At 36.3% G+C, this 25,705-nt stretch overlaps 2 protein-coding genes and 1 long non-coding RNA gene across 3 annotated transcripts in view; all 3 read right to left on the bottom strand.

Moving 5' to 3' along the window:
- Window positions 1-2,831, bottom strand: part of LOC102809324 (uncharacterized) — a 49,049-nt gene extending 46,218 nt beyond the window's left edge. Inside the window, exons 1-2 of the mRNA XM_085494682.1 lie at window positions 2,751-2,831; window positions 1,680-1,775 (exon numbers count right to left, since the gene is read on the bottom strand). Of these exons, the coding sequence (XP_085350808.1) occupies window positions 1,680-1,775; window positions 2,751-2,831 (177 nt within the window). The remainder of the gene's footprint in view (window positions 1-1,679; window positions 1,776-2,750) is intronic.
- LOC102804368 (sulfotransferase 1B1-like) overlaps window positions 1-25,274 on the bottom strand; it is a 100,927-nt gene extending 75,653 nt beyond the window's left edge. The window contains exons 1-5 of the mRNA XM_085494374.1: window positions 25,198-25,274; window positions 23,760-23,963; window positions 22,856-23,111; window positions 22,087-22,210; window positions 20,605-20,699 (exon numbers count right to left, since the gene is read on the bottom strand). Coding sequence (XP_085350500.1) covers window positions 20,605-20,699; window positions 22,087-22,210; window positions 22,856-22,915 — 279 coding nt within the window. The 5' untranslated portion in view covers window positions 22,916-23,111; window positions 23,760-23,963; window positions 25,198-25,274. The remainder of the gene's footprint in view (window positions 1-20,604; window positions 20,700-22,086; window positions 22,211-22,855; window positions 23,112-23,759; window positions 23,964-25,197) is intronic.
- On the bottom strand, window positions 3,250-6,136 carry LOC146730006 (uncharacterized). The gene is made up of 3 exons (XR_014927789.1): window positions 6,031-6,136; window positions 4,813-4,920; window positions 3,250-3,357 (listed from the first exon to the last, which is right to left on the bottom strand). It is a non-coding gene; the product is annotated as an uncharacterized LOC146730006 (long non-coding RNA).
- Window positions 25,275-25,705: the final 431 nt, after the last annotated feature.

Raw genomic sequence — 25,705 nt, 5'->3', positions numbered from 1 at the left:
TTCAATTTATTTTGCTTGTAATTATTTTATATGTTGTTGTCGCAATTGGACACACTTGACACCCGCCATCTTTCGAAAGTACAGGTTTTCTGGCATTTTTTGTTCAAATTTATTCCTGTTTTTACGCGATCGGCGTGCTAGTAACAAGGGAGGTTATATTTGTTTTTAATTTTAATTGTTATGCGATTTTCGAATTTTCTTTCCTAGTACTGTAAGTTGCATTTGACGAATGACAGTGTTTTTCTGACAGCCCCGTTTTTTGGGGGGATGTAGAATCTTAATGCAGGCTGTTTGGTTTTTGGTTTAAGCAGTAAAATTGTGCTCTTCGTACAATGTAATGGAAACCATTTTAGTCTGCTTCGTTTGTCATAAATAAATGGTTCGCCCGACTGCATATACGTGGCCGCACCTTGCATGAACCTTAAATTATGTAAGCGTGTTGTACTTTGTTGGCTATGATGAGTCCAGATAAGACCGAGTGCAAAGAAAGCCATGCAAAGCATCGAACGAAATAGCTGTTGCTATTCACGACATAGTTTTTTTACCTGACTGCATACATTAGAAAGCACAATGGCTTCTCGCCTCTAGAGGGCGCGACTTGTGGGGATGATAACATACAGTAACTACACGAGTATGCCAGAGAGATGTTACTGTATGATAACAGCTATCAATAAGAACAATAATAAAAAATATTTTCTTTTACAGGGACGAATTTCACATATCATATGTTAAATATTTGAAATGAAATGATCTGATCTGAAATTTGAAACTAGACTCTCTGTATGAAGACCGCATCTTTCAAAAACATATTGTCGCGTATAAGACAAACTAAAACGAAGGTATTAAGGAGGAAGAGATTCGACGTAGCAATTTGATTGTTTCGATACCAAACGATTATTAATATTGCAATTAAATAGTTTTTCTGATGTATTTTATGACTATAAATTAATCACATTTGTTCCATGGCTCACGTTTGTATAGAGCATCATCTATGGCTATTGCAAATACTGTAAAACATGTTGAAAAAGTGGCATGCAATTTTAGCGAATGATGGTAAAATGACGCAGTAGCGAAATGTTGATTTAGCGAATCTCCCTTGTCATTGTTGATTTCTTTGTTTGGCGGCCTTTTTGAATTGATAATAAAGTCATTAGCGACATCTTGAATTAACGAAGCAGTTCTCTCGCTAAATTCGCGAAAAAGACATGTTTTACAGTAGATATAATTAAACCTTGTGCATATAGATCGGTGTTACGCCAAATATATGCAAGGATGTATGACTTGGCGAATGTATGACTTGATACAAATCGAAAGGTATTCACAATATCATTAAAATATCGATATATCGAAACTAAAAAAAAATGAAATTTTAGAAGTCGCTATTGACTAAATGATTGACTTGTTTTATGTTTCTGCGAATTTTACAGAGATGCATTGTTATGAAGCTATTAAAATTTCGACAAAATAATCCAAGTCTAGGTTTTGATTTATGCGATTATATTGATGTGCTATGTATATTTAAACATTCACGTCCATCTTTCACTATAGCATTGTTGGGGCCGTTATTTAATTTTAAGAATAATAAATATAACAATAAAAACATTATGTATGTATATTGCGTTATTTGCAGATGTACTTCATGTCGGGGCCAGGATGAAAATAAAGATATTGTTACTTACATTACCCAACGAATTTACATCTATTCCAGATTTTAATAATGATATCACTCCATCGGTATTACCATTTTTAACTGCGACATGTATGGGATCACCAGGCTTGTAAATAAAGAAAACAATACACTGTGATTGATACCATGATTAAAAACAACTATAGTTAGCAACGTGTCAGTGTGTGGCGCCCCTTTTAGTGGTCGAACTTGGTAGGCTTAGTTTGGATTTAGTCTACAGTTAATATTGTTGAAGAGGGGGGGGGGTAATTACAATACTAGCTTCAATAGGGGCAAATTACCAGAGGATAACTTGATGAGACGTTTGAATAAAGATGTATTTATAAATCCAAACTGAGTGCTTATACTTTTATATTACATATAAACTGGTAGGCGAGTATCATTGATAATTAGTGCTCATATCCAAGTTTTCCCCTACTACAATCAAATACCGTACCACACCACATCAATAACAAATAATTTCGGTAACGTATTTGAGTGTAACTGATAGAAAAGGGACGAATTACGAGAAGGTTTTGAACTGGTTCCTCATTTTCCATATTCTGCAGCTTTCACACATTGGTCTGACAATAAAGTCAATAATATCAATTATAAATCATATTACATTGACCTAGAAATCTGTTGTAATAATAATTTATAATACCTGAAACTATGCCTATAGTAGAAAAATGAAATGAACCAACCCAGATTCATATTGTGCCTGATTTCGTTTTACAACAATAAATGTTCTTCCTCCCTAACAGTAATACTAGCTAAGCTTGTGATTGCCAGTTTCGTGTAAATTTGTTAAGTTGTTGATAGCCAGATATACTGTATTTGTATATAATTAAAGGATTAGTAAAACAGACGCAGATCAGTACTGTTATGAACAAAGACAATCTTTCATATTGTGTATTTTCATCCGTGTTCTAAATGGAATTCCAAATTGAATAAGTTGAATTAATATAAATAGTCGATTCCTGTGATTAAAAAGAAAGAATAAAACAAAATCATACACACCTTATCATGCCTGAAATTCAAAAAGAAAACAAGTTAGTTTGGACATTAGACAGCATTTACATACTGTGCAAATAAACACAGCTAATGGTGACGGTATGTAAACTCGAGATGATTGTCTCGCTTGTACCATGAAAGCGAACCACATACTATCATTCATCTATTTCAGTTTTAGATATACAATGTTACACACAACCAGTGTAGAGTGCATTTTAATTCACAATGGGTTATCTAATCTAAAGCATATAAGCAGATCACGGCAAATCATTGCTAAGATTAGATAGTGTAAAAAATGTATTTTAGCTAGCATGTTCAGCTAATCTGTAAATTCGCTAATTGCAGATGTAGATAAGTTAATAGAGTTTAATCTCACAGTGCGATATTTGACACTTTAACTAAGTTAATTAATTGTATGCAGCTATTTCAACGTGTTTAACATTATTGCGTCATTTTGCATCGACAACATTGGGCATTGTTTCTCATCAATAATATGTTATTCATTGTGCATGCTGTGGTATTTGCCAGATGCAATATTTGTAATACTATAAAATAAAATTACTTGCCAATGTAAAAAGTCCTTGTAATTATCCATTCAGTATTACACACAATTTGTATACTCCCGACTAAACTAAGTTCACAAGATTTTAATAAGCAACCAATCAAACCATGCTGTCCTGTGAAAAGACAATAACGTAAAATTATAAAACAAACCTCAAGTGCTGTTAGCTAATGATACGAAACGGTTGCGAAAAACGAAAAATGTGGGGTTCAGAGAAATATACAGATAAAACCCACATTGGAAAATTAAATTTAAAATTTTGTAAAATACTTCCACACGTTCACCAGTTAGAAACAAACTCGGGGAATTAGGAAGACATCCAATCTCAGTATCCATTAACAACACGTTGCTAGGCTGGTATGTTAACTAGTTATACAAAACGCCTACGAAAAAACTAATCATTCATTAGAATAACGTTCTGGGCGCTCGATAACATGTAACCAAGGTATCGCGGTACAACGACGTCACCAGCGAGAAATGCGATCCGTTTCAAAACATACATCTGTACGGCCAATTTTATAAATTACGACATACAGAAACTGTCATAGATATGAGCACGAACTGTGACTCAGAATTTATGTGAAAGGCGGTCAGTACAAATATGAATAACAAGACGGAGTGCATGGCTGCACCGGTGTATAGCAAATGATCTTTCACACTGTGTCACAGGCACTCGTTATTCATTCAACCCAAGTATTCACATATGGCATGTAATTTTATGACTTGTAATTTACCCGAAAATAAACAATAAGTTTATGCTCACCGACTTCAGTGAGAGAAAGGCACTGACGGAAGTCTATGGTGTTGCAGGTGACGTCATGTTGGACTTTGCCATGTGTATACTAACACTTAACAGCAAACTATGGGCTCAGTCGAGAAATTATAAAAGTTTGTTTGTGGTCTTTGTATGTGCATTACATATATTGTTCATAATCAGTGTTATTTCATATTTTGGTCGAAGTTATTTACAAGTAATATCTAATTGTTTTATAATATTGCACACATTGCACGCCACAATCTGTGCATTGCTTTTCAAGACGGAGCGCTTGCGCATTTTATAGTATGATTACAAATGGTGCTAAGCAGTCTTGATGTCACCAATTTACACAAGAATTAGGGAACGAAACGATGATATGTGGCGTCACGATAAACTATGGCATGTAGGTCGGATCGCTCACGGCCGTAATTCAATTGGGTTATATTGGCTTTACTATGGCCCCGTAAAAATGGTATATGTGGAATGTAGACGCATTGTTCTCTGGATTAATGTAGAATCCCGACCACTGGTTTGAAGTTTGTGGTAGTTTGAACCGTTCATTCAAGGAAAATAATAAAATTTGACCGCGTGTAACATAATCTGTTACCCTATGGTCCGAAACCACCTCAGGAGTCACCAACCCATGACGTGAATGGTAATTGGATTTCTGCCAAGTCTGCGTCTCATTGCATTACAGGTGAATCATATTCTAATTATAAAATTCAAAGGTTTCGAGATGCCACACGACGACAGTGCACAACAACTTACGCATGTGCAGTTAATTCAACACTTTCCAGTTCATGGAAGACTCACCGGCGTGGACGTCATTCCTGGTACGGAATGAGTACGCCAGCATTTAGGCTACCAAAAGATTTGAGCCGTCCGCCAATTCTGCACTGGCCGAAAACCCATGTTCTTCCACTGTAAATATTACAAATAATAACTCATTATTACGCCAACATTTAAGCTACCAAAGATTTGAGACGTCCGCCAATTTTGCACCGGCGGAAATCCCATGGTTTTCTACTGTTACTATTACAACTAATTAATTATTACGCCAACATTTAAGCTACCAACAGATTTGAAACAGCCACGAACTTTGCACCGGCGGAAATTCCATGGTCTAATACTGTAACTATAACAACTAATTAATTATTACGCCAACATTTAAGCTACCAACAGATTTGAGACAGCCACGAACTTTGCACCGGCGGAAATTCTATGGTCTAATACTGTAACTATTACAACTAATTAATTATTACGCCAACATTTAAGCTACCAAACGATTTGAGACAGCCACGAACTTTGCACCGGCGGAAATTCTATGGTCTAATACTGTAACTATAACAACTAATTAATTATTACGCCAACATTTAAGCTACCAAACGATTTGAGACAGCCACGAACTTTGCACCGGCGGAAATTCCATGGTCTTTTAATGTAACTATTACAACTAATTAATTATTACGCCAACATTTAAGCTACAAAACAATTTGAGACAGCCACGAACTTTGCACTGGCGGAAATTCCATGGTCTAATACTGTAACTATTACAACTAATTAATTATTACGCCAACATTTAAGCTACCAACAGATTTGAGACAGCCACGAACTTTGCACCGGCGGAAATTCCATGGTCTTTTACTGTAACTATTACAACTAATTAATTATTACGCCAACATTTAAGCTACCAAAATATTTGAGACGTCTGCCAATTGTGCACCGGCGGAAATTCCACGGTCTTCCTCTGTAACTATTACACCTAATACTACATGCAATCTACTACACGAAATGTGCGCGATAAAAAGCAACAACAGACACCCCTATAATTTGAATTTATATTTTTGCAACTATAGGCATTTGTATCGGCCACTAGGCTTACCAAATATACGAGGGCAATGTGGAACAATACTGTAAATCAATACCGTACATTATAGCCATTCCGTGTCACAGTTCGAGTAGCGTTTGCAAAGTCACCTTGCGTTACGATCACTAAAATCACTATGAATCAGCATCATCATTGTCTCTTACCTGCAGTGTCAACCTGTTCAATTACTTCAAGAATCAGAGAGTTGGATGTAACTTCAAGGACAATGATTCCCGTAGATTCTGTTCGACGCGTTGTCCGGCGGTCTTCTGGCTGTGGGTAGTTATTGTGAGCTGCAATTTATACACAATACAGGGGATTCCCCTAATGTATTTACAGTATTTAAATTAATACAAGCCGTCCAATCACATGCTTCATTTTAAACAGCATGGTCACATGATTCTGAAGTAATCAGATCCGCCTCAGTTCATGCGCGCATGTGCAGTTCAGTCAAGTTTCCGTCGTGGTGCGAGGCTGACAGTCTGATCACGAATTAGGGTAGTCACAACATTCCTCATATCTCTCTGTTTGGTATTCTGAGGACATACGCGCAATGCCATTGGAGAATTAGGCGAATAGTAACAGTGGAAGTCACTCTCTAAACAACATGTAGTACCCGTGAACACACCAGCTACGTGCCGTGAACATCGGAATATCTGACCGAACTAATTTTAATGTTTAATCTAAAAAACTGTAATTCATCAAGGTAGTTTACATGACAAATGTAACATTTAATTTAAACACTGAATTATACACAGAATGTACGATATTATTACCCGGCGGTAAACACTGAGCTCTTCTGACCTTTAAGCCTGCTCCGGCTGGAAAGCACGTTGTCATACACAATGTAGGGGAACTCCCAATATAATTATAATATTCAAATTATGCCAGCGTCCAATTATACGAGTCTTGCTATGGACACGTGTTTGTATCGGCACCTCTGTTCACGCATGCGCTGTTCATTCAAGTTTGTGTAGTGTCGTGAAGCACTGCACCATACTGTGACCACGTACGAGGGTAACCGCAGCATACCCCGAACCAATATTTTCGGTGGTTGCCAAATACACGAGTTACTCGGCTTCATGAAACCCAATTCTGTCGAAGTAACACGAGAGCGCCAGGCAAGAAGCACCCTTCAGAAATTACAATATAGACAACACATGGAGTAACATGCCGTAGATATCGGCAAAACACGAACGATCATTTAAATATTTTATAATGTGAAATTTAGAACCAATATTTATTTTATCAATATTAGTTATTTGACACTATGTATGAATATACAATTGATGATATATACAATAAACGACGAAACAATACGATTTTTTATGCACAAACACGTATACCAGTACTGAACTGACGCACCGGCGGTGAATAGTTAATTCTGATTTGATGACTGATATCACGTGTTATCATAAATGATGTCATTGGAACATTGTTCTCTCGTTTTGATGGGCAGTGACGTATAGAATGTCACGATTTGCTGTCCACCATTAACACAATAAATCACTGCACCTAACACCTTGATCAAAACTAGCAATAACGCACGCCAACAGTTCGCGACTGTGAACAGATATATTGATGCACGTCCAACATTTTAGAATTTGTCAGGCGCGAAAACCACCGTTGTGCATCGGGTGTTACAACACAATCATTACTATGCCGATCATTACCTGAGTGCACCGGCGGAAATATACTGTAGAATACTTTATTTTCGCTTGGAATTTATTTTCGCTATTTTCGCTGAAGGGATGTTTCCGTGAAAATAAAATCCAGCGAATATACTTTTTCCCTATATTTCACATTAAAGTCATCAAAAATCAGTGAAAATGAATTCCATACAAAACGCCCAAAAAGCCTTTTCAGCAAAAATTAATTCCAGCGAAAATAAAGTATTCCACAGCTAATCCGGGTTCAAAGTAAATACATTCACAGATTTTACTCGATTTGACTCGCAGTACGCCACGCCGATTAACACCCGTCTCAGTCAATTCCGCCCTTATGTACATTATCCCCATGCAGTCGCATATTCGTTTGGTCACTTTCACTCCAATGCACATTCACTCTAGTCACTTGCACAAATATGACGTCATTAGGATGTTTAACGTATAAGTCGGATAGCTCTTTGATGAATGTATATTTAGAAAATTTTTAATTTTTTTTTCGAGATATTATGTAACTATATGAATATATTTGCGAAATATGCTATGTATATACCTCTGCCATCACCATCTCGACAGTACTTGTTTTTGAGTACGTGCCCGTCTGTCAGTCTCACTACATAACAGGGGAATTCCCAATCTCATTGTAATATTCAAATCTTTGATTGTCCAATGAAAAGCAATGTACCGGTTATGTTGAATTGTCGCGTGACGACATTTGACCCACAGTTTGCGCATGTGCAGTTCATTCAATTGTGTTCTTTCGTCGACGGCAGACAAGTTGGACGTTACTCCTGGTGCTTCACAGAAAAGTGAACGATGCCTGAACAAATCACCGTGTTCTTCGCGGTGGAGCTACGTCATAGAATGTTCTGTCACCATACAGAGTTCTACGTTGCTAAGACGCGTACCTCTGTACTATGTATTTTTATTTCTGCACAAGCTGCTGTGGAACGCCGGTAGAAGAGCCGGTGAAGTGAAAACAGCTTTGCAGCGGAATTGTTGCCAGACGGCGGCATCGATATTTAATGGCAAAGCCATTAATCACGCTGACCTACTTTAATGCAGTCAGGTCTTTCGCTGTTTAAAGTCTCCCTAGTTCTGTGTTTTTTCGTAGCCTATTACCCATTTCCTCGACGAAAAAAAAAACAGAAATCATATACACTTTAAAAAACAAGCTTCTATTATTTGCATTTTATTGCGTAGTCCATATCGTGACGTCTCACCTGCTGGATGACGTCATTTTAGTCATATGATAGCGCTCATACATAGTGCATAGTTCATGCACTGGTTACTCGTGTTTTCAACTGTATGCACAAACATGCTGTAACTATTACAACTAATTAATTATTACGCCAACATTTAAGCTACCAAACAATTTGAGACAGCCACGAACTTTGCACTGGCGGAAATTCCATGGTCTAATACTGTAACTATTACAACTAATTAATTATTACGCCAACATTTAAGCTACCAACAGATTTGAGACAGCCACGAACTTTGCACCGGCGGAAATTCCATGGTCTTTTACTGTAACTATTACAACTAATTAATTATTACGCCAACATTTAAGCTACCAAAATATTTGAGACGTCCGCCAATTGTGCACCGGCGGAAATTCCACGGTCTTCCTCTGTAACTATTACACCTAATACTACATGCAATCTACTACACGAAATGTACGCGATAAAAAGCAACAACAGACACCCCTATAATTTGAATTTATATTTTTGCAACTATAGGCATTTGTATCGGCCACTAGGCTTACCAAATATACGAGGGCAATGTGGAACAATACTGTAAATCAATACCGTACATTATAGCCATTCCGTGTCACAGTTCGAGTAGCGTTTTCAAAGTCACCTTGCGTTACGATCACTAAAACAGCATTCACTATGAATCAGCATCATCATTGTCTCTTACCTGCAGTGTCAGCCTGTTCAATTACTTCAAGGATCAGAGAGTTGGATGTAACTTCAAGGGCAATGATTCCCGTAGATTCTGTTCGACGCGTTGTCCGGCGGTCTTCTGGTTGTGGGTAGTTATTGTGAGCTACAATTTATACACAATACAGGGGATTCCCCTAATGTATTTACAGTATTTAAATTAATACAAGCCGTCCAATCACATGCTTCATTTTAAACAGCATGGTCACATGATTCTGAAGTAATCAGATCCGCCTCAGTTCATGCGCGCATGTGCAGTTCAGTCAAGTTTCCGTCGTGGTGCGAGGCTGACAGTCTGATCACGAATTAGGGTAGTCACAACATTCCTCATATCTCTCTGTTTGGTATACTGAGGACATACGTACGCGCAATGCCATTGGAGAATTAGGCGAATAGTAACAGTGGAAGTCACTCTCTAAACAACATGTAGTACCCGTGAACACACCAGCTACGTGCCGTGAACATCGGAATATCTGACCGAACTAATTTTAATGTTTAATCTCAAAAACTATAATTTATTAATTTCATTTACTTGACTAATGTAACATTTAATTTAAACACTGGATTATACACAGAATGTACGACATTATTACCCGGCGGTAAACACTGAGCTCTTCTGACCTTTAAGCTTGCTCCGGCTGTAAAGCACGTTGTCATACACAATGTAGGGGAACTCCCAATATAATTATAATATTCAAATTATGCCAGCGTCCAATTATACGAGTCTTGCTATGGACACGTGTTTGTATCGGCACCTCTGTTCACGCATGTGCATTTCATTCAAGTTCGTGTCTTGTCGCCAGGCAGACCACACAGTGACCACGTACGAGGGTAACCACAGCAGACCCCGAACCAATATTTTCGGTGCTTGACGAATACACACGTTACTCGGCGTCATGAAACCCAATTCTGTCGAAGTAACACGAGAGCGCTAGGCAAGAAGCACCCTTCAGAAATTACAATATAGACAACACATGGAGTAACATGCCGTAGATATCGGCAAAACACGAACGATCATTTAAATATTTTATAATGTGAAATTTAGAACCAATATTTATTTTATCAATATTAGTTATTTGACACTATGTATGAATATACAATTGATGATATATACAATAAACGACGAAACAATACGATTTTTTATGCACAAACACGTATGCCAGTACTGAACTGACGCACCGGCGGTGAATAGTTAATTCTGATTTGATGACTGATATCACGTGTTATCATAAATGATGTCATTGGAACATTATTCTCTCGTTTTGATGGGCAGTGACGTATAGAATGTCACGATTTGCTGTCCACCATTAACACAATAAATCACTGCACCTAACACCTTGATCAAAACTAGCAATAACGCACGCCAACAGTTCGCGACTGTGAACAGATATATTGATGCACGTCCAACATTTCAGAATTTGTCAGGCGCGAAAACCACCGTTGTGCATCGGGTGTTACAACACAATCATTACTATGCCGATCATTACCTGAGTGCACCGGCGGAAATATACTGTAGAATACTTTATTTTCGCTTGGAATTTATTTTCGCTATTTTCGCTGAAGGGATGTTTCCGTGAAAATAAAATCCAGCGAATATACTTTTTTCCCTATATTTCACATTAAAGTCATCAAAAATCAGTGAAAATGAATTCCATACAAAACGCCCAAAAAGCCTTTTCAGCGAAAATTAATTCCAGCGAAAATAAAGTATTCCACAGCTAATCCGTGTTCAAAGTAAATACATTCACAGATTTTACTCGATTTGACTCGCAGTACGCCACGCCGATTAACACCCGTCTCAGTCAATTCCGCCCTTATGTACATTATCCCCATGCAGTCGCATATTCGTTTGGTCACTTTCACTCCAATGCACATTCACTCTAGTCACTTGCACAAACATGACGTCATTAGGATGTTTAACGTATAAGTCGGATAGCTCTTTGATGAATGTATATTTAGAACATTTTTAATTTTTTTTCGAGATATTATGTAACTATATGAATATATTTGCGAAATATGCTATGTATATACCTCTGCCATCACCATCTCGACAGTACTTGTTTTTGAGTACGTGCCCGTCTGTCAGTCTCACTACATAACAGGGGAATTCCCAATCTCATTGTAATATTCAAATCTTTGATTGTCCAATGAAAAGCAATGTACCGGTTATGTTGAATTGTCGCGTGACGACATTTGACCCACAGTTTGCGCATGTGCAGTTCATTCAATTGTGTTCTTTCGTCGACGGCAGACAAGTTGGACGTTACTCCTGGTGCTTCACAGAAAAGTGAACGATGCCTGAACAAATCACCGTGTTCTTCGCGGTGGAGCTACGTCATAGAATGTTCTGTCACCATACAGAGTTCTACGTTGCTAAGACGCGTACCTCTGTACCATGTATTTTTATTTCTGCACAAGCTGCTGTGGAACGCCGGTAGAAGAGCCGGTGAAGTGAAAACAGCTTTGCAGCGGAATTGTTGCCAGACGGCGGCATCGATATTTAATAGCAAAGCCATTAATCACGCTGACCTACTTTAATGCAGTCAGGTCTTTCGCTGTTTAAAGTCTCCCTAGTTCTGTGTTTTTTCGTAGCCTATTACCCATTTCCTCGACGAAAAAAAACCAGAAATCATATACACTTTAAAAAACAAGCTTCTATTATTTGCATTTTATTGCGTAGTCCATATCGTGACGTCTCACCTGCTGGATGACGTCATTTTAGTCATATGATAGCGCTCATACATAGTGCATAGTTCATGCACTGGTTACTCGTGTTTTCAACTGTATGCACAAACATGCTGTTTACATCGATAAACACAGCTGAACTTTGACTGATTATAATACTGTAAAATACTTTATTTTAGCTGGAATTAATTTTCGTTGAAAATCGTTTTTTGATGTTTTGTATGGAATTAATTTTCACTGATTTTTGACAAGTTGAATGTAAAATATAGGAAAAATAAGTATATTCGCTAGGTTTTATTTTCACTGAATCATTTCTTCAACGAAAATAGCAAAAAATAATTCCAAGCGAAAATAATTAAAAGTATTTCATAGTATTGTAAAATAGGAATACATTTAAACAAATCAGTCTTAAATTATTAATACCCTTAAGAGGGTACAATGTCAATAAAGTTTACTTACCTATATGTTTATAATCTCCACCCCACATACCACATATAGATGAGTACATCGTCACTCAAACTACATATTTGTGAATGAAAACTTAACACCACCGTCACGTCAGCTGTTCAGATCAATCGCACAGGAAAGGAAACACACTATCAGTATCTCTGGACTTATAATGGGAGCATATATGTAAAAAAGGATAACACTGCAATGTCCATCATAATCCACTTTGAGCGGGATATCAAAAAAATTCATTAATTGAACATCATGTGAAATAACTCCGGGAACGTGAACTGTAATAATGGGTATGTCACAATGCTATGTACTAAATTTCATTTCATTCCAACTGCATACTGTATGGTAATTTGTTATTTCTACTACATTTATTATCAGTTCTATCTCAAGCTGTAAATTTTTATGGTGATAATGGATTCCAATAGTGAGGAATTTGACACACATTTTGACAGCTGCAACACTTATTCCTACAATGCATTTCTTGAACTCACAGGAAACATTTCGAAAGGTTCTTTTTCCATCACTCATGTCAACATAAGATCGCTAACTAAAAACTTTGATGAATTAAAATTATTGTATGATACAATTCCCTTCAAATTTAAAGTCATTGTACACTCTGAAATATGGCAAGTCAAAAATAAAGATATGTTCAATCTATATAATTACTTATTAGACACAAAATGCAGAACAAACCAAAAGGATGGTGGAGTAGGGGCCTATATCCACACCTCTTTTGATTATAATTTGATTGATGTCGAGGTAACATGCTAAAACATTTTGGGTAAATGTTAATGTTGTTAGGAATAAGTCGCTGGTAATTGTCATAATCTACATAAAACTAAACACAAATGTTGAGTTTTTAGACAGTTTAGAGCATTCAGTGTTACATAATTTACCAATTAATTCCGAATGTGTTTTAGTTGGTGACTTCAATATTAATTTAAACAATTCAGACTCCAGTCATGTTAGAAATCTTTGTCACACATTATCATGCTATAACTTTAAACAAATTATTAATGTACCCACATTAATGTACCAACAACTAACTCTCATAGTGTAATTGACCATTTATTCACAAATATTCAATCACATTTTGTCAGTACCGGGACAATAGAGGTGAACATATCTAATGACCTACCAATTTTTGGGATTTTCCAAGACTTAGAAGCGTATTTTCCGGAAACTGGTAAAATGTCATTTCGTGACTACTCCAAACTTAATCTTGATATAATCAAATCTAAAAATGAACTTGAAAGTCAGAACTGGTCCGATGTGTATAATAGTAACGATGTTGATAATGTCTAAGACGCATTCTCTGGCACTTTTTTTAATATTTGTAACAAACATGCCCCTCGAATTACCAAACAAAGTGGTTCCCACACTATCCCCAAAATCCCTAGTTAACCCTAGAGATAAAAAGGGCAATAAATGAAAAACATAAATTGTTTTCAAAAATGGTTAGATGCAATTATGATGCATCTGGCACTTGTTTGAATATTTGTAACAAACATGCCCCTCTCATTACCAAACAATTTGGGTCCCACACTATCTCTCAAAATCCTTGGTTAACTATAGAGTTACAAAATAAATAAAATATAAAACATAAATTGTTTTCAAAAATGGTTAGATGTAATTATGATGCATCTGGCACTTTTTTGAATATTTGTAAGAAAGATGCCCCTCGAATTACCAAACAAAGTGGTTCCCACACTATCCCCAAAATCCCTAGTTAACCCTAGAGTTATAAAGGGCAATAAATAAAAAACATAAATTGTTTTCAAAAATGGTTAGATGCAATTATGATGCATCTGGCACTTTTTTGAATATTTGTAAGAAAGATGCCTCTCTCATTACCAAACAAAGTGGGTCCCACACTATCTCTCAAAATCCCTAGTTAACCCTAGAGTTAAAAAGGGCAATAAATAAAAAAACATAAATTGTTTTCAAAAATGGTTGGATGTAATTATAATGCGGACAGCGTGGCTAAATATAAACGCTATAGAAATTATGTGACAAATGCTCTAAGAGATGCCAAACGTGATTTCTATTCAGAACAGTTTGTTGAATATAATGGAAAAACGGATAAAACCTGGAAAATAATAAATGAAATATTAGGAAGAGGACATTCAAAAACAAAATTACCGGACCACATTGATGTCCATTACTCCGGTAGCAACGTTACGACTACACTGAATGACCAAGATGCAATTGTGAAAGGGTTCAATAACTTTTTTACCAGAGTTGGGGTGAACCTTGCAAACGAAATCTCAACACGTACATTCGAAACTTATAATGCACATGTGACAAATTAATTTTTCTTGCGTGGTACCACAGCTCATGAAGTGTCAGATATATTGAGAGGGTTAGATAAAAAGAAGGCAGTTGGTTATGATCAAATAAGTGCTAAGCTACTCATACACGCAGCGGAGTATATTTCTAAGCCCCTCTCTCACATTATAAATCTTTCATTCTCTTCAGGTTAGTTTCCAAATGCTCTTAAAATAGCAAAGGTTACCCCTATCTTCAAAAAGGGAACTCCTTTTGACCCTAGTACTTATAGACCTGTCTCAGTACTGCCCTAATTAAGTAAATTATTCGAGAAAATAAGCAACAAACAATTAACAGTTTATTTGAATAAATTCAATATATTTATTCCAAGCAGTACGGCTTTAGAGAAAAATTTAGTACAAAACTCTTTGTTATGGACCAAGCACAAAAGGTATTAGATGGAATTGATAAAGGGAATGTAGTTCTTGGAATTTTCTTAGATCTTAGAAAGGCGTCCGAAACTGTTAAGCACTCAATTTTATTTAGAAAATTATCTGGATATGGTCGAGAGCTATTTAAAAAAAAGGAGCAACATGTAAGTGTGAATGGTGTAACATCAGACTCGCTTCCAATAATATGCGACGTTCCGCAAGGGTCTGTACTTGGTCCTACTTTGTTTCTTTTTTTATGTTAATGTTAGTGCATCTACGTACTTTGATATCCGTCTCTTTGCAGACGACACCAGTTTAGTTCATACATTTCAATCTGGGAACAGTATTAACATACATTATGAAAAGTTAAATATAGTTAATATAGTTGACTGGTGCGACTGTAATAAACTGACAATAAATACTAACAAAACTGAATATAGACTATTCAGAGGTAAAAATACAAACGTAGCTACTTTTGGGATTTTGACAATTAGAAACCAAATTATTAGTGAGGTAGAGTGTACTAAATATGTTGGTGTGCTGCTGGACCAACATATTGATCATGTGATGAGCAAAATAAGTGTCAAAGCAGGTATCATATATAAATTAAGAAAAGAAATATTCCAAGCTCAACTCTAATATTATTGTATAATTCATTTAATTTGCCACATATTTCATATATGTTGGAAACCTGGTAAAATGCCTATAATACTAATTTACATCCAATACTTATTATTCAAAAACGAATTGTACGTATTATTTCTGGTTCACCTCCTTTTTCACATACTATCCCATTGTTTAACAGCTACAATATACTTGACATATACAAACAACACCAGTTCCAATTAGCCCTTTTCGTTTTTGATAGTATTTATGGGAATTTTCCTAATTCTATGTCCCAACTCTCTCAGCATGTACCCAAAACTTATCATACTAGGTTTCAAACTAAAGGAAATTTAATAATTCCAAAGTACCGTATTAATGTAGGTCAACGTTCTATTAAAAATACTGCCCCCAAGCTATGGAAACAGCTACCACAGAATATAAGGACATTACTTCAAGGAAATTATTTAAGTTAAAAATTAAGAAAAAAATAATTGAATAATTATTATTATTATTATTATTTTTATTATTTGCTTCATTTCATTACAGTTTCAGGTTATTATAAATCACCCTCTAAGACAGTGTAATTCATTTGTTTCTGAGGAATCAGACTAGATTAGCCAACGGTTAATTCTGGTTCCTATTTTACTTATTTGTAATTGATTCTTATATTTTGTTTGATAAATTACAATTGTACATTATCAGATAAAATGATTATTTGATTGCTTTGATTTTAATCTAAATACTTTTCTACAAAAGGTACGTTCGATTATGTTGATCATGACCTTGTATGCCGACACCATAATGACTGACGTCATTCATATGACGTCATACAACATTGTAGAACACATCATTTTATACATACATAACGTATACATATGAATAATTCACATGCGCTTATGCACATATTTCTAAAAAGAAATATTTCAGAACAAAAGATAATAAAGTTAATCATACAAATATGTTCTCAATAATGACACCGGCGGCAAACTCTAAACTTTTACATGACAGATATCAAATATGGCGTCATCTCTGGACTTTGCTTTCTCATTGTATAGCGTATCGCTGAGTTTATAAAATTAGACCATGACAGTGGAAATCATCGTCACGGTATCACTAAATCTTACAAGATATATACGAGGCTAAATTAATCCTTTTTGTGATTTATGGATGTCAATATGAAAACACAAGCTGACTGAACTAGTGTTGCATGTTATAAAATAATATACGATAACAGTTTCTTAACAAGACATGAATGTCACAGTCCCCGTTATTTGATTATAAAGTAGTACAAGGAACATCTGCAAACAGGTGAATGAATATGTAATCTATGTGGGTACAACTCATCATAAAGTGATTTCCCATAATCTAGTTTTGTACTTACAACTAAAAACTTCCACTGACCCATGTTTAGAATCTCAGAGTGCAACAAAACTATTTGTCATACATGTATACTTGCTCAAGAAACTGCATTCAGTGAACCTTGATGTACATGATTTCTTCTTTGTTAATTCAGGTATTAGTATATTACCAGGACTGGGTTTGTTTCAAAATCACCACTGTCAGATACAATATGTTATTAACACAGTATTATTTAAAATGTATTCATTGTACATGGAACAACATCTGTTAATTTTTAAACAATTGTAGCTATGTTTTCAGAGCAAGTACAATGTAATTCGAGGAGCGTGGTCATTATTGCCAAAAGCACATCTACTCATTTCAAGGTATGATCCTACCACATATGAACTAAATTGGCCCAATGGTTGCTGGGATAAAAGCAAATAACTGAATTGATCTAATTTGCATATTTTTGGGAGGGTTTTGTCATTATTGCCAAAAGCACATTTACTCATGCCAAAATGTTATCATACCAAATATGAATAAAATCGACAGGCTGGTGGAGGGGATAGCAACAAATAGCTGCATTGATCTAATTTGCATATTTTTGGAAGGACGTGGTCATTACTGTCAGAAGCACATCTACTCGTGTCAAGGTGTAATCCTACCAAATATGAACTAAATTGGCCCAATGGTTGCTGGGTTAAGAGCAAATAACTGCAATGATCTAATTTGCATATTTTTGGGAGGGTGTGGTCATTATTGCCAGAAGCACATCTACTCGTGTCAAGGTGTAATCCTACCAAATATGAACTAAATTGGCCAAATGGTTGCTGGGATAAGAGCAAATAACTGCAATGATCTAATTTGCATGTATTTGGGAGGGTGTGGTCATTATTGCCAGAAGCACAACTACTCGTGTCAAAGTGTAATCCTACCAAATATGAAATAAATTGGCCCTATGGTTGCTGGGATAAGAGCAAATAACTGCAATGATCTAATTTGCATTGTTTTGGGAGGGTGTGGTCTTTATTGCCAGAAGCACATCTACTCGTGTCAAAGTGTAATCCTACCAAATATAAACTAAATTGGCCAAATGGTTGCTGGAATAAAAGCAAATAACTGCATTGATCTAATTTGCATATTTTTGGGGTAGGGTAATAATAACTCAAAGAATGACTTTCGATAATAAGAAAGCTACATTTAAATGGAATACATTTGGTAAAACTTGTGAATCTGAAATCAGGAATTCATGAATCTGAATCTGAATTTAACAGAATCAATTATTCTGAGCATGCTCAGTTGCTCTGTCAGTGTAGTTGAGAGAGGTAATTTTGGATACAAATCTTGAAAAGGACCCACTTAGGATTTTCAGATTTGGAAAATAAATTACGTACCTATGTAACACTTACTTGTTCATCAACCTGCCAAGTTTCGTTGACATCTGCTGCAGAGTCCCTGTGAAAATGTGAGAGATATCTAGCAGCAACTTCAAAATGAGACTGAACGGGGACTAAGTACCAACTTATGCAAACCATTAATATGCAATTTTACAAATTCCTGTGCTAAACGTAGTCAAAATCACAACAACAACCTTGCTGGGTTTCGGATTAAGAGTGGTACGTTTTAATGAAAAGTACTAGCAAGGTACCCAGAAGAGCAGAACAGTGTGTATTAGTTTCACTGCTTTATAAAATAATATGTAAAAATGTAAAATAATAATAAAATAATATAACACCGAAATCGAGGCGCGACGTGAATTACAAGTTCCAACATTTGATTTACATCTGCATTTCAGTATTAGTCGTCAAGTTGTACCGTTTGATGATGAGCTATATTTTTAGATTGAATATTTTCAAAACTTTGACAAAAAGAATTCCTTTGGTATACAATATTTTTATCTATTAGTTCAAATAATTCAAAAATCTGAACAATATTTGTAATCATAGATGCGAATAGATGCTGCTACAATTATATGCTACAAAAGAGAATAATCAATACCAAGTCGTCTCCCAAGTGGTCAAAAAATCTCCCTCAATATATGTATTTCAGGTGTTCATATCCTTTCATTTTCTTCTGATATATTCTATCAAAGATCTCATTTTCTTCTACAGTGAATACATTCTTCCAATCGCCAACAATCCCTGTCACGGTGAAAACCTTATTGTTAATTCTCTTTATACATTTGCATATACACTGCATAGCAGCGTTCTTGTTTATTGCATAATAATCCGGACGTTACCCACAGACACTCTAAATATATCGAATGGATATATGGAGAATAGGTGATTTTCCGTACAATTGCGAGATCTCGCGAGATGCATGAAAGACGCGCGTCGAACGTCTACCGTTAAAATCGAACGATTTGATTTTGAACTCGAATTTCTTTATTTCGTAGCTCACATCGACCGGCCGATCTTCGACATAGGAATATTACTTTCGCGTTTGTCGAATCCCACGCGATGTTTGACGCCACTACGACGCTATGACCTTTGTTTGTCACGTTGTTACGTTCGATTTCACGCATAACGCATGATTCTCGCAGTGAATGGAAAATGGTCTAGTGTTTTAGTTGCTTTATAACAATATGCTACGGAATCTGACGTGATATGACGGATAATTATGATTTATTTAAATAAAAATGTTGCGTGTCAAACCAACCCACAGTGAATAAAGGTTCATTAAATGTCAATACAGATTTTCATGTTGTATGCTCTACAATTTTTGTCTGACTATGAAGTCAACAGATTCCTATACCTTACAATTTATTTGCAAATTACAACTGAGATCTTTTTGGGAGGGTGAAAATTTCGTGACTTGTTTTGCCACAAATAATGTTTCATTTTATTCGGTCATCGCTAGCACTGTTCCATTGATTGACGCATTTTCATTGTGTTTTGAACAGTGAGCACTATTTTGGGAAAAAAAGTCTCGTGGGTCTCGCTCTCCCAGCGAGATTTCGGCGGACATATGTGAATGAGGTCTATTGATTTACACTTTAGTTATATTACAGCGTTATGCGTTATTTGGCATAATGAAGTTTCAGAGTACGGTCAGTCTTTATCTTTCCTTTGAAACCTTTGTTCATTTCGCACCAGAAACTCTGTAATGAAAACCAAGTTTGTTTTCATAAACAAAAATCTGTCACACGAGCGACCTAATGTATTTGTTCATCTGTTAGATTCTTGCCAAGAAATTTGGCCATTTTCATTACGTATTCTTGTGGAGACTGTAATATATAAGCATGTTTTTATTATGGTTAAAGGGTGGTGATCGTCGCGCCACGCATGCGCGATATACGGGTCTAATATAAACAAAGATGGTGACTTTGACAATAGACATACCTGTTTGATATCTTCATATCTAATAAACATGGTCCATGGTTCCTCTTTATATTTAGCCCAATCAATTGTATATTGAAAGTATGAACCATATTCGGCTAGATATAACAACAAAGACAGGTAAAATGCTAAAGACGTGTTAGTACTCGAGCTATAACACGAATATGAATACAATTGATGTGCATATTGGAATATGTGATGCATTAATTGAGAGACTATGATGCAAAATACGTGCACGTCCTGGCATCCATGCATGTGATCAACATATTCAACGTGCACAAACAAATACCTGACAACATCTGTTACGATGTGTGTTGTTTAGCAGCAGGAATTGTCAATATAATTTTTTTCTATTTCTACGTTGTATCATATTGAGCAGTTGTGCAGACAAGAGGATGACGTCTACAAACAAACACATCAACCTGCACACAGTGACGTTTACCAAACACAGGTCTCAAATCTATATTTTCCAAATAGCGCTGTGATTCGGGATACTACCTGACGACACTGACAGGAGAAAAATACATGTTGCCAACCCAGAGTAAATTTTGATTCATATTCAAATTTGTTGACGTCATTGAGACCCTGATAACATTCCACATACATGATTGACATGTGATTCGGCTTCTTGTAAGACTTGTAAGAAAAATAAACCATTTGTTTAATTCTTTCAGTTTTCGCATTACTGGAGGTGAAATCTGTTGAGAAAATATAGGCAGATCTACTCTGGGAGATCAATTGAATGAATTACAAAAGCGTTCCCCACTACCTCACACCTTTTTTAAAAAGTGCGCCCTCTAGTAAAAAAAAAGATTCACGAATGCCGTTCTAATTGTCGCCTGTAGACGTCTATGAATATTATCATTGTTATTACGTCATTTTAACGTCAAAGGCACAACACAGATTTCGCGCAAGTGATAGAAATGTAGCATTAAACATAGGATAATGCATTGGTTTTTATTGCGAATATTTTTGAACTCAAAATCAGGCGAGTGATTGTATGCTCGAAGCAATCAAAGTCACCAATAGAGGGCAGTATATTCGACCTCGTTTTTAGGCGCTTATAATAAGATTTTATATAATAAGTTTGAATATCTAAAATACTGATGTCAAGAAGGAGTATTGTGTGAATATTACTATTATAAACGAGATTTGACTGTATAGCTAAGCCGCAGTTATAGACAATCAACTGCAACCTTGGGGTATATGATGATTTCTGGTGCTCTGGTATAAACACGTTCTAATTACGTCTGCATTGTGTGTGTGTTTGGGGGGGGGGGTGATTTTGACGTGCCAACTTTCGATAGCTCATCAGAACGCCGGTGTACTAAGGAAACTAGTGAATAAATCACAGGAGCTAGAAATTAACCTCCATTCTTGCACAGAAACCGACTGAGGGCGCTATAACTCAAAACTTTTTTATTACTAGCGGTAACCTTATAGTATTTCGACATACTAACAAATAGATTGTTGTTGGTTACTCACTGTTCTCGTTGCAATATTCTCTGATGAAATTGTCCCATTCAATTGGTTCCAACACTTTTGTAATATGGTGATAATTGAATAAGGACACGGCTACATCCTTTGGATTTCTGGTAACTATAATTGTCTGAAATTAATTAAAATTGCTAATTGAACAACAATAAAGCAATCACATCCATCGGCAATGTACTGCTTTCTTACGCTCTCAATTTCGCCCTCAATAGAAGTATAAATACAAATAATCAAACTTAGGAAATCGTGATACAGTGGACTCGGGTTTCCTCTACCTTTCAAAGGCGAAGGATTTTCAAATACAGCTGCCAGTGTGTTGTATACCATTCGAACAAAGCGCGCCCTCTAGTGACAGACAGCTTCTGCGACGGATGCATTTTATGCTGAACACAAGCCTTGTCCCTCAGACGGTGAAAACAAGTTACAAAAACATATTACTCACTTTAGAAGCTTTACAGTATAATAAATATGTTATGACTTCCTAAATTCAGTTTTGAAAGACAATATTCGATAAAGTTAAAGCGGGAGGATCGTCACCTGCGCACGCGTGGGAATTGAGTCCCAAGCGACGATAACACACGCTAAAACGCAAAGGCTCATGGGTAAACGCTTGTTTGTAAACAATGACGCATGCGCAGGTGACGACTCCCCCGCGTTAACATCGCACACAACTCAAAATAGACAGACAAGTGTTAAACTAGAAATACTATGTCGTCACATAATTGTATTGTGATGAGATAAAACAATCCAAATATGTCACCTTCGGTTTCTTCTCAAAATACGTATTTGGCATAAATTCTGGCATCAGATGCGTTTTCATTATAGTGGCCTTGTCAGTGGTCGTTTTTCCATAACACTAGCACCAGACACCGGGACCATGTCTTTAGTGAGACCGATTTCAAAGAGATCAGGATGATCAAGTGGACCCATTTCCAGAGTCTGGGAATGTCTTACCACGTCTTCCGGATTGTCAATATTAACAATTTCTTCAACTATAGATGTGGTCCAATGAGTCCCTGGTGAAAATGACGCAATGTTCATCACGTTACTGGCAAGCCTATGGTATAAAATTGTTTCATTGAATTTAGCAAAAACACTAAGAGAATACAGGGACAGAAACATGTGGGAAACATTCTATTACGTAACCGTCGCAGTGCGGGAAACAAGACCACAACCGTATTTTTACGTTGTTTTCAGTAGTATATGTAATCCGTTTATAAAAAAAATACGTTCCCAACAGACTGCTGTTCATGTACTGTAGCGTGTACTTGTTGTTCTAGAATGGACAAGTAAATATAACGTGTTATCTATACGGCAACTGTTAACTTAAATCGTTCTTTAACCTGTTTCAAGTGTAACCTGTATCGCACTGTTAATAATGTGTTTTGTTTTGAAATTTGTCTGTCGAAAAAACGTTATTAATAAGTTTGTGGAATGTACGCGTGTGTGATGCAACTTGTTATGCGATATTAAGACGTACGTGATTTAATTTGATGACATATTACTCAAAATAGAACACGGTTACCTGACGCTATATTATCTAGTGCTTACACGTTTAATAAATTCTTGTTTCATGACCCATTATGAGAGTCGAGACCTAGTAACTGGAACTATTCATGGTCCCCATGCCTATGCGCTCATTCATCTCAATATCTTCGACTCACCGGATTTAACATAACCATGAATAAATATGTCGTCTCTTCTTATAGTCAGATTTCTGACATCATTTTCTATAATTGTTTTCTTGTTAGCGACACTTGGCAACAAATAACCTGGTCTAAAATAGAAGGATTTCTTCCAGGGCGGCTGAACCGTGACGATGGGTCTATATTCAGACATGACGTCAGTATTCAGAGTAAAGTACAATTCTGAAATAAAACAGAGGGAGTCGTCTCCTGAGCATGCGCAGGAATTGAGTTCCAAGCGACGACAACAACGCACGCTAAAACACAAAGGTTCATGCATAGACGCTTCTTTGTACGTTTGTACGGCAGTTTGCCGCATGCGCAGGTGACGACTCAGCCGCTTTAAGATATACAAGTTTTTTTGATTTCCCTGCAATGTATTCGACATATATTCTGGATGCTGGACGCATGAAACAGCCACTGGTGGCGCTGTATACAATCGAGACTAGCTCATTTAGATTGTATTGTAAAACGAGAAAGCAGTTGTTAAATTTGGTGACCGGTTTAGTTTGATAGAAAGCGTTTATGGTCATCAAATAACCGCAATAGATAGAGTTAAGGCCAAGACCGAATTCCGGCGTTTCATACTAAATGCTTTCTAATAATATTCATGAAAAATGTCTACGAAATAACCTTGTTAAATGTTATTAGCATATTGTATACGCAGTGTGCATTGTTCACGGCCCCTTTTCCGTATTCCACTAAGTTTGATATTGTGTCTTGCCACTGAACTAAATGTATTCTTTTTAAATCAAGGTTGTAGTGCGACTTCAACTTGGTCGACAATGTACTCCTCGGGTCGCTAAAACTGTATGTCCACCCCTGTAAGGATGTCCATTTGTATAATTAATAACACTCACTAGAGATATTATCGTGACATAAAATGATTTGATCTATTTTCCAAGTTTTATTTTGCTATAATAATAATAATAATAATATAACTGCAACAGTGGCATTGATTAGTAAAACGATGTTGCCTCTGCATTTAGAATTGAGTTTCAATGCGCCATATTTTTGAACTCTAAAGTAGCACCAGTGACCATCACCACTAACATGGGGTCAACTTATATCGCAGTATTTCCTGAATACCTCAGCTAACACAATAGGTAGTAGCTGTAGATATTATAGGTACCCATATGATGTATTATTTCCTTTTGATACACATTTAGGAGCGGAAAAAAACTATAAACTAATATAGGCGAACAAACTGTTACAATGGCACTGCCAAGCAGCGCACCACGCAGAAGCTACAAGAGCCATCGTCGGCGACGTCATTGACGTGACACAACAGATCTATGATACAAGTTAAGTGCGTAGGGGTTTCAGAGACCTTAAACTAAACCGACTTTGTATATACGCTCCTCTTACTGTAACACGTAGGTCGGCAACACGTGCATACAATCAGTACAATTCTTACCTGCATCGGCAACGAACTACGGGTTCAATAAGCCAGTTCACAATTAGGCCGCCATTTTGAATTTTAATGAGATTTCCTATGACGCAATGGAAGGTCAAAGTTCGCATGGTACATGTTTGTATGCTGTTCCTATGTACTAAATAATACGATTGAGTTGATATTTCACCGTATAATATACTCCGGAATGTATTTTAGGCTTTAGGAAGCTCTGTAAACAGTGAGGAATAAAAAGGACCTAAAGTCCAGGTCACTGTGCCGTAAAGTACCAGCGACTAATAATAAATTTAAACTGACTGTATCAGTGCATTGACGTAACATGACCGACAGTTCAGAGTATGTGAGTAGGTCACATAAGCATGTATTAAAATAAATATGCCGTGAGTTATTTGTTGGCATGTATTGTATTGATTCGGTTCCGAGTCAATGCACATATTTCAGCACGTGTCTCGTCGGTGCTGATACTCGAAATATATGTAACATAATATACAATTTAATACGAAATATTTTG

Source organism: Saccoglossus kowalevskii, chromosome 20, assembly GCF_978046115.1.
Source record: "Saccoglossus kowalevskii chromosome 20, keSacKowa6.1, whole genome shotgun sequence".
NCBI lineage: Eukaryota > Metazoa > Hemichordata > Enteropneusta > Harrimaniidae > Saccoglossus > Saccoglossus kowalevskii.
This window is presented reverse-complemented; position numbering and strand designations above follow the sequence as displayed.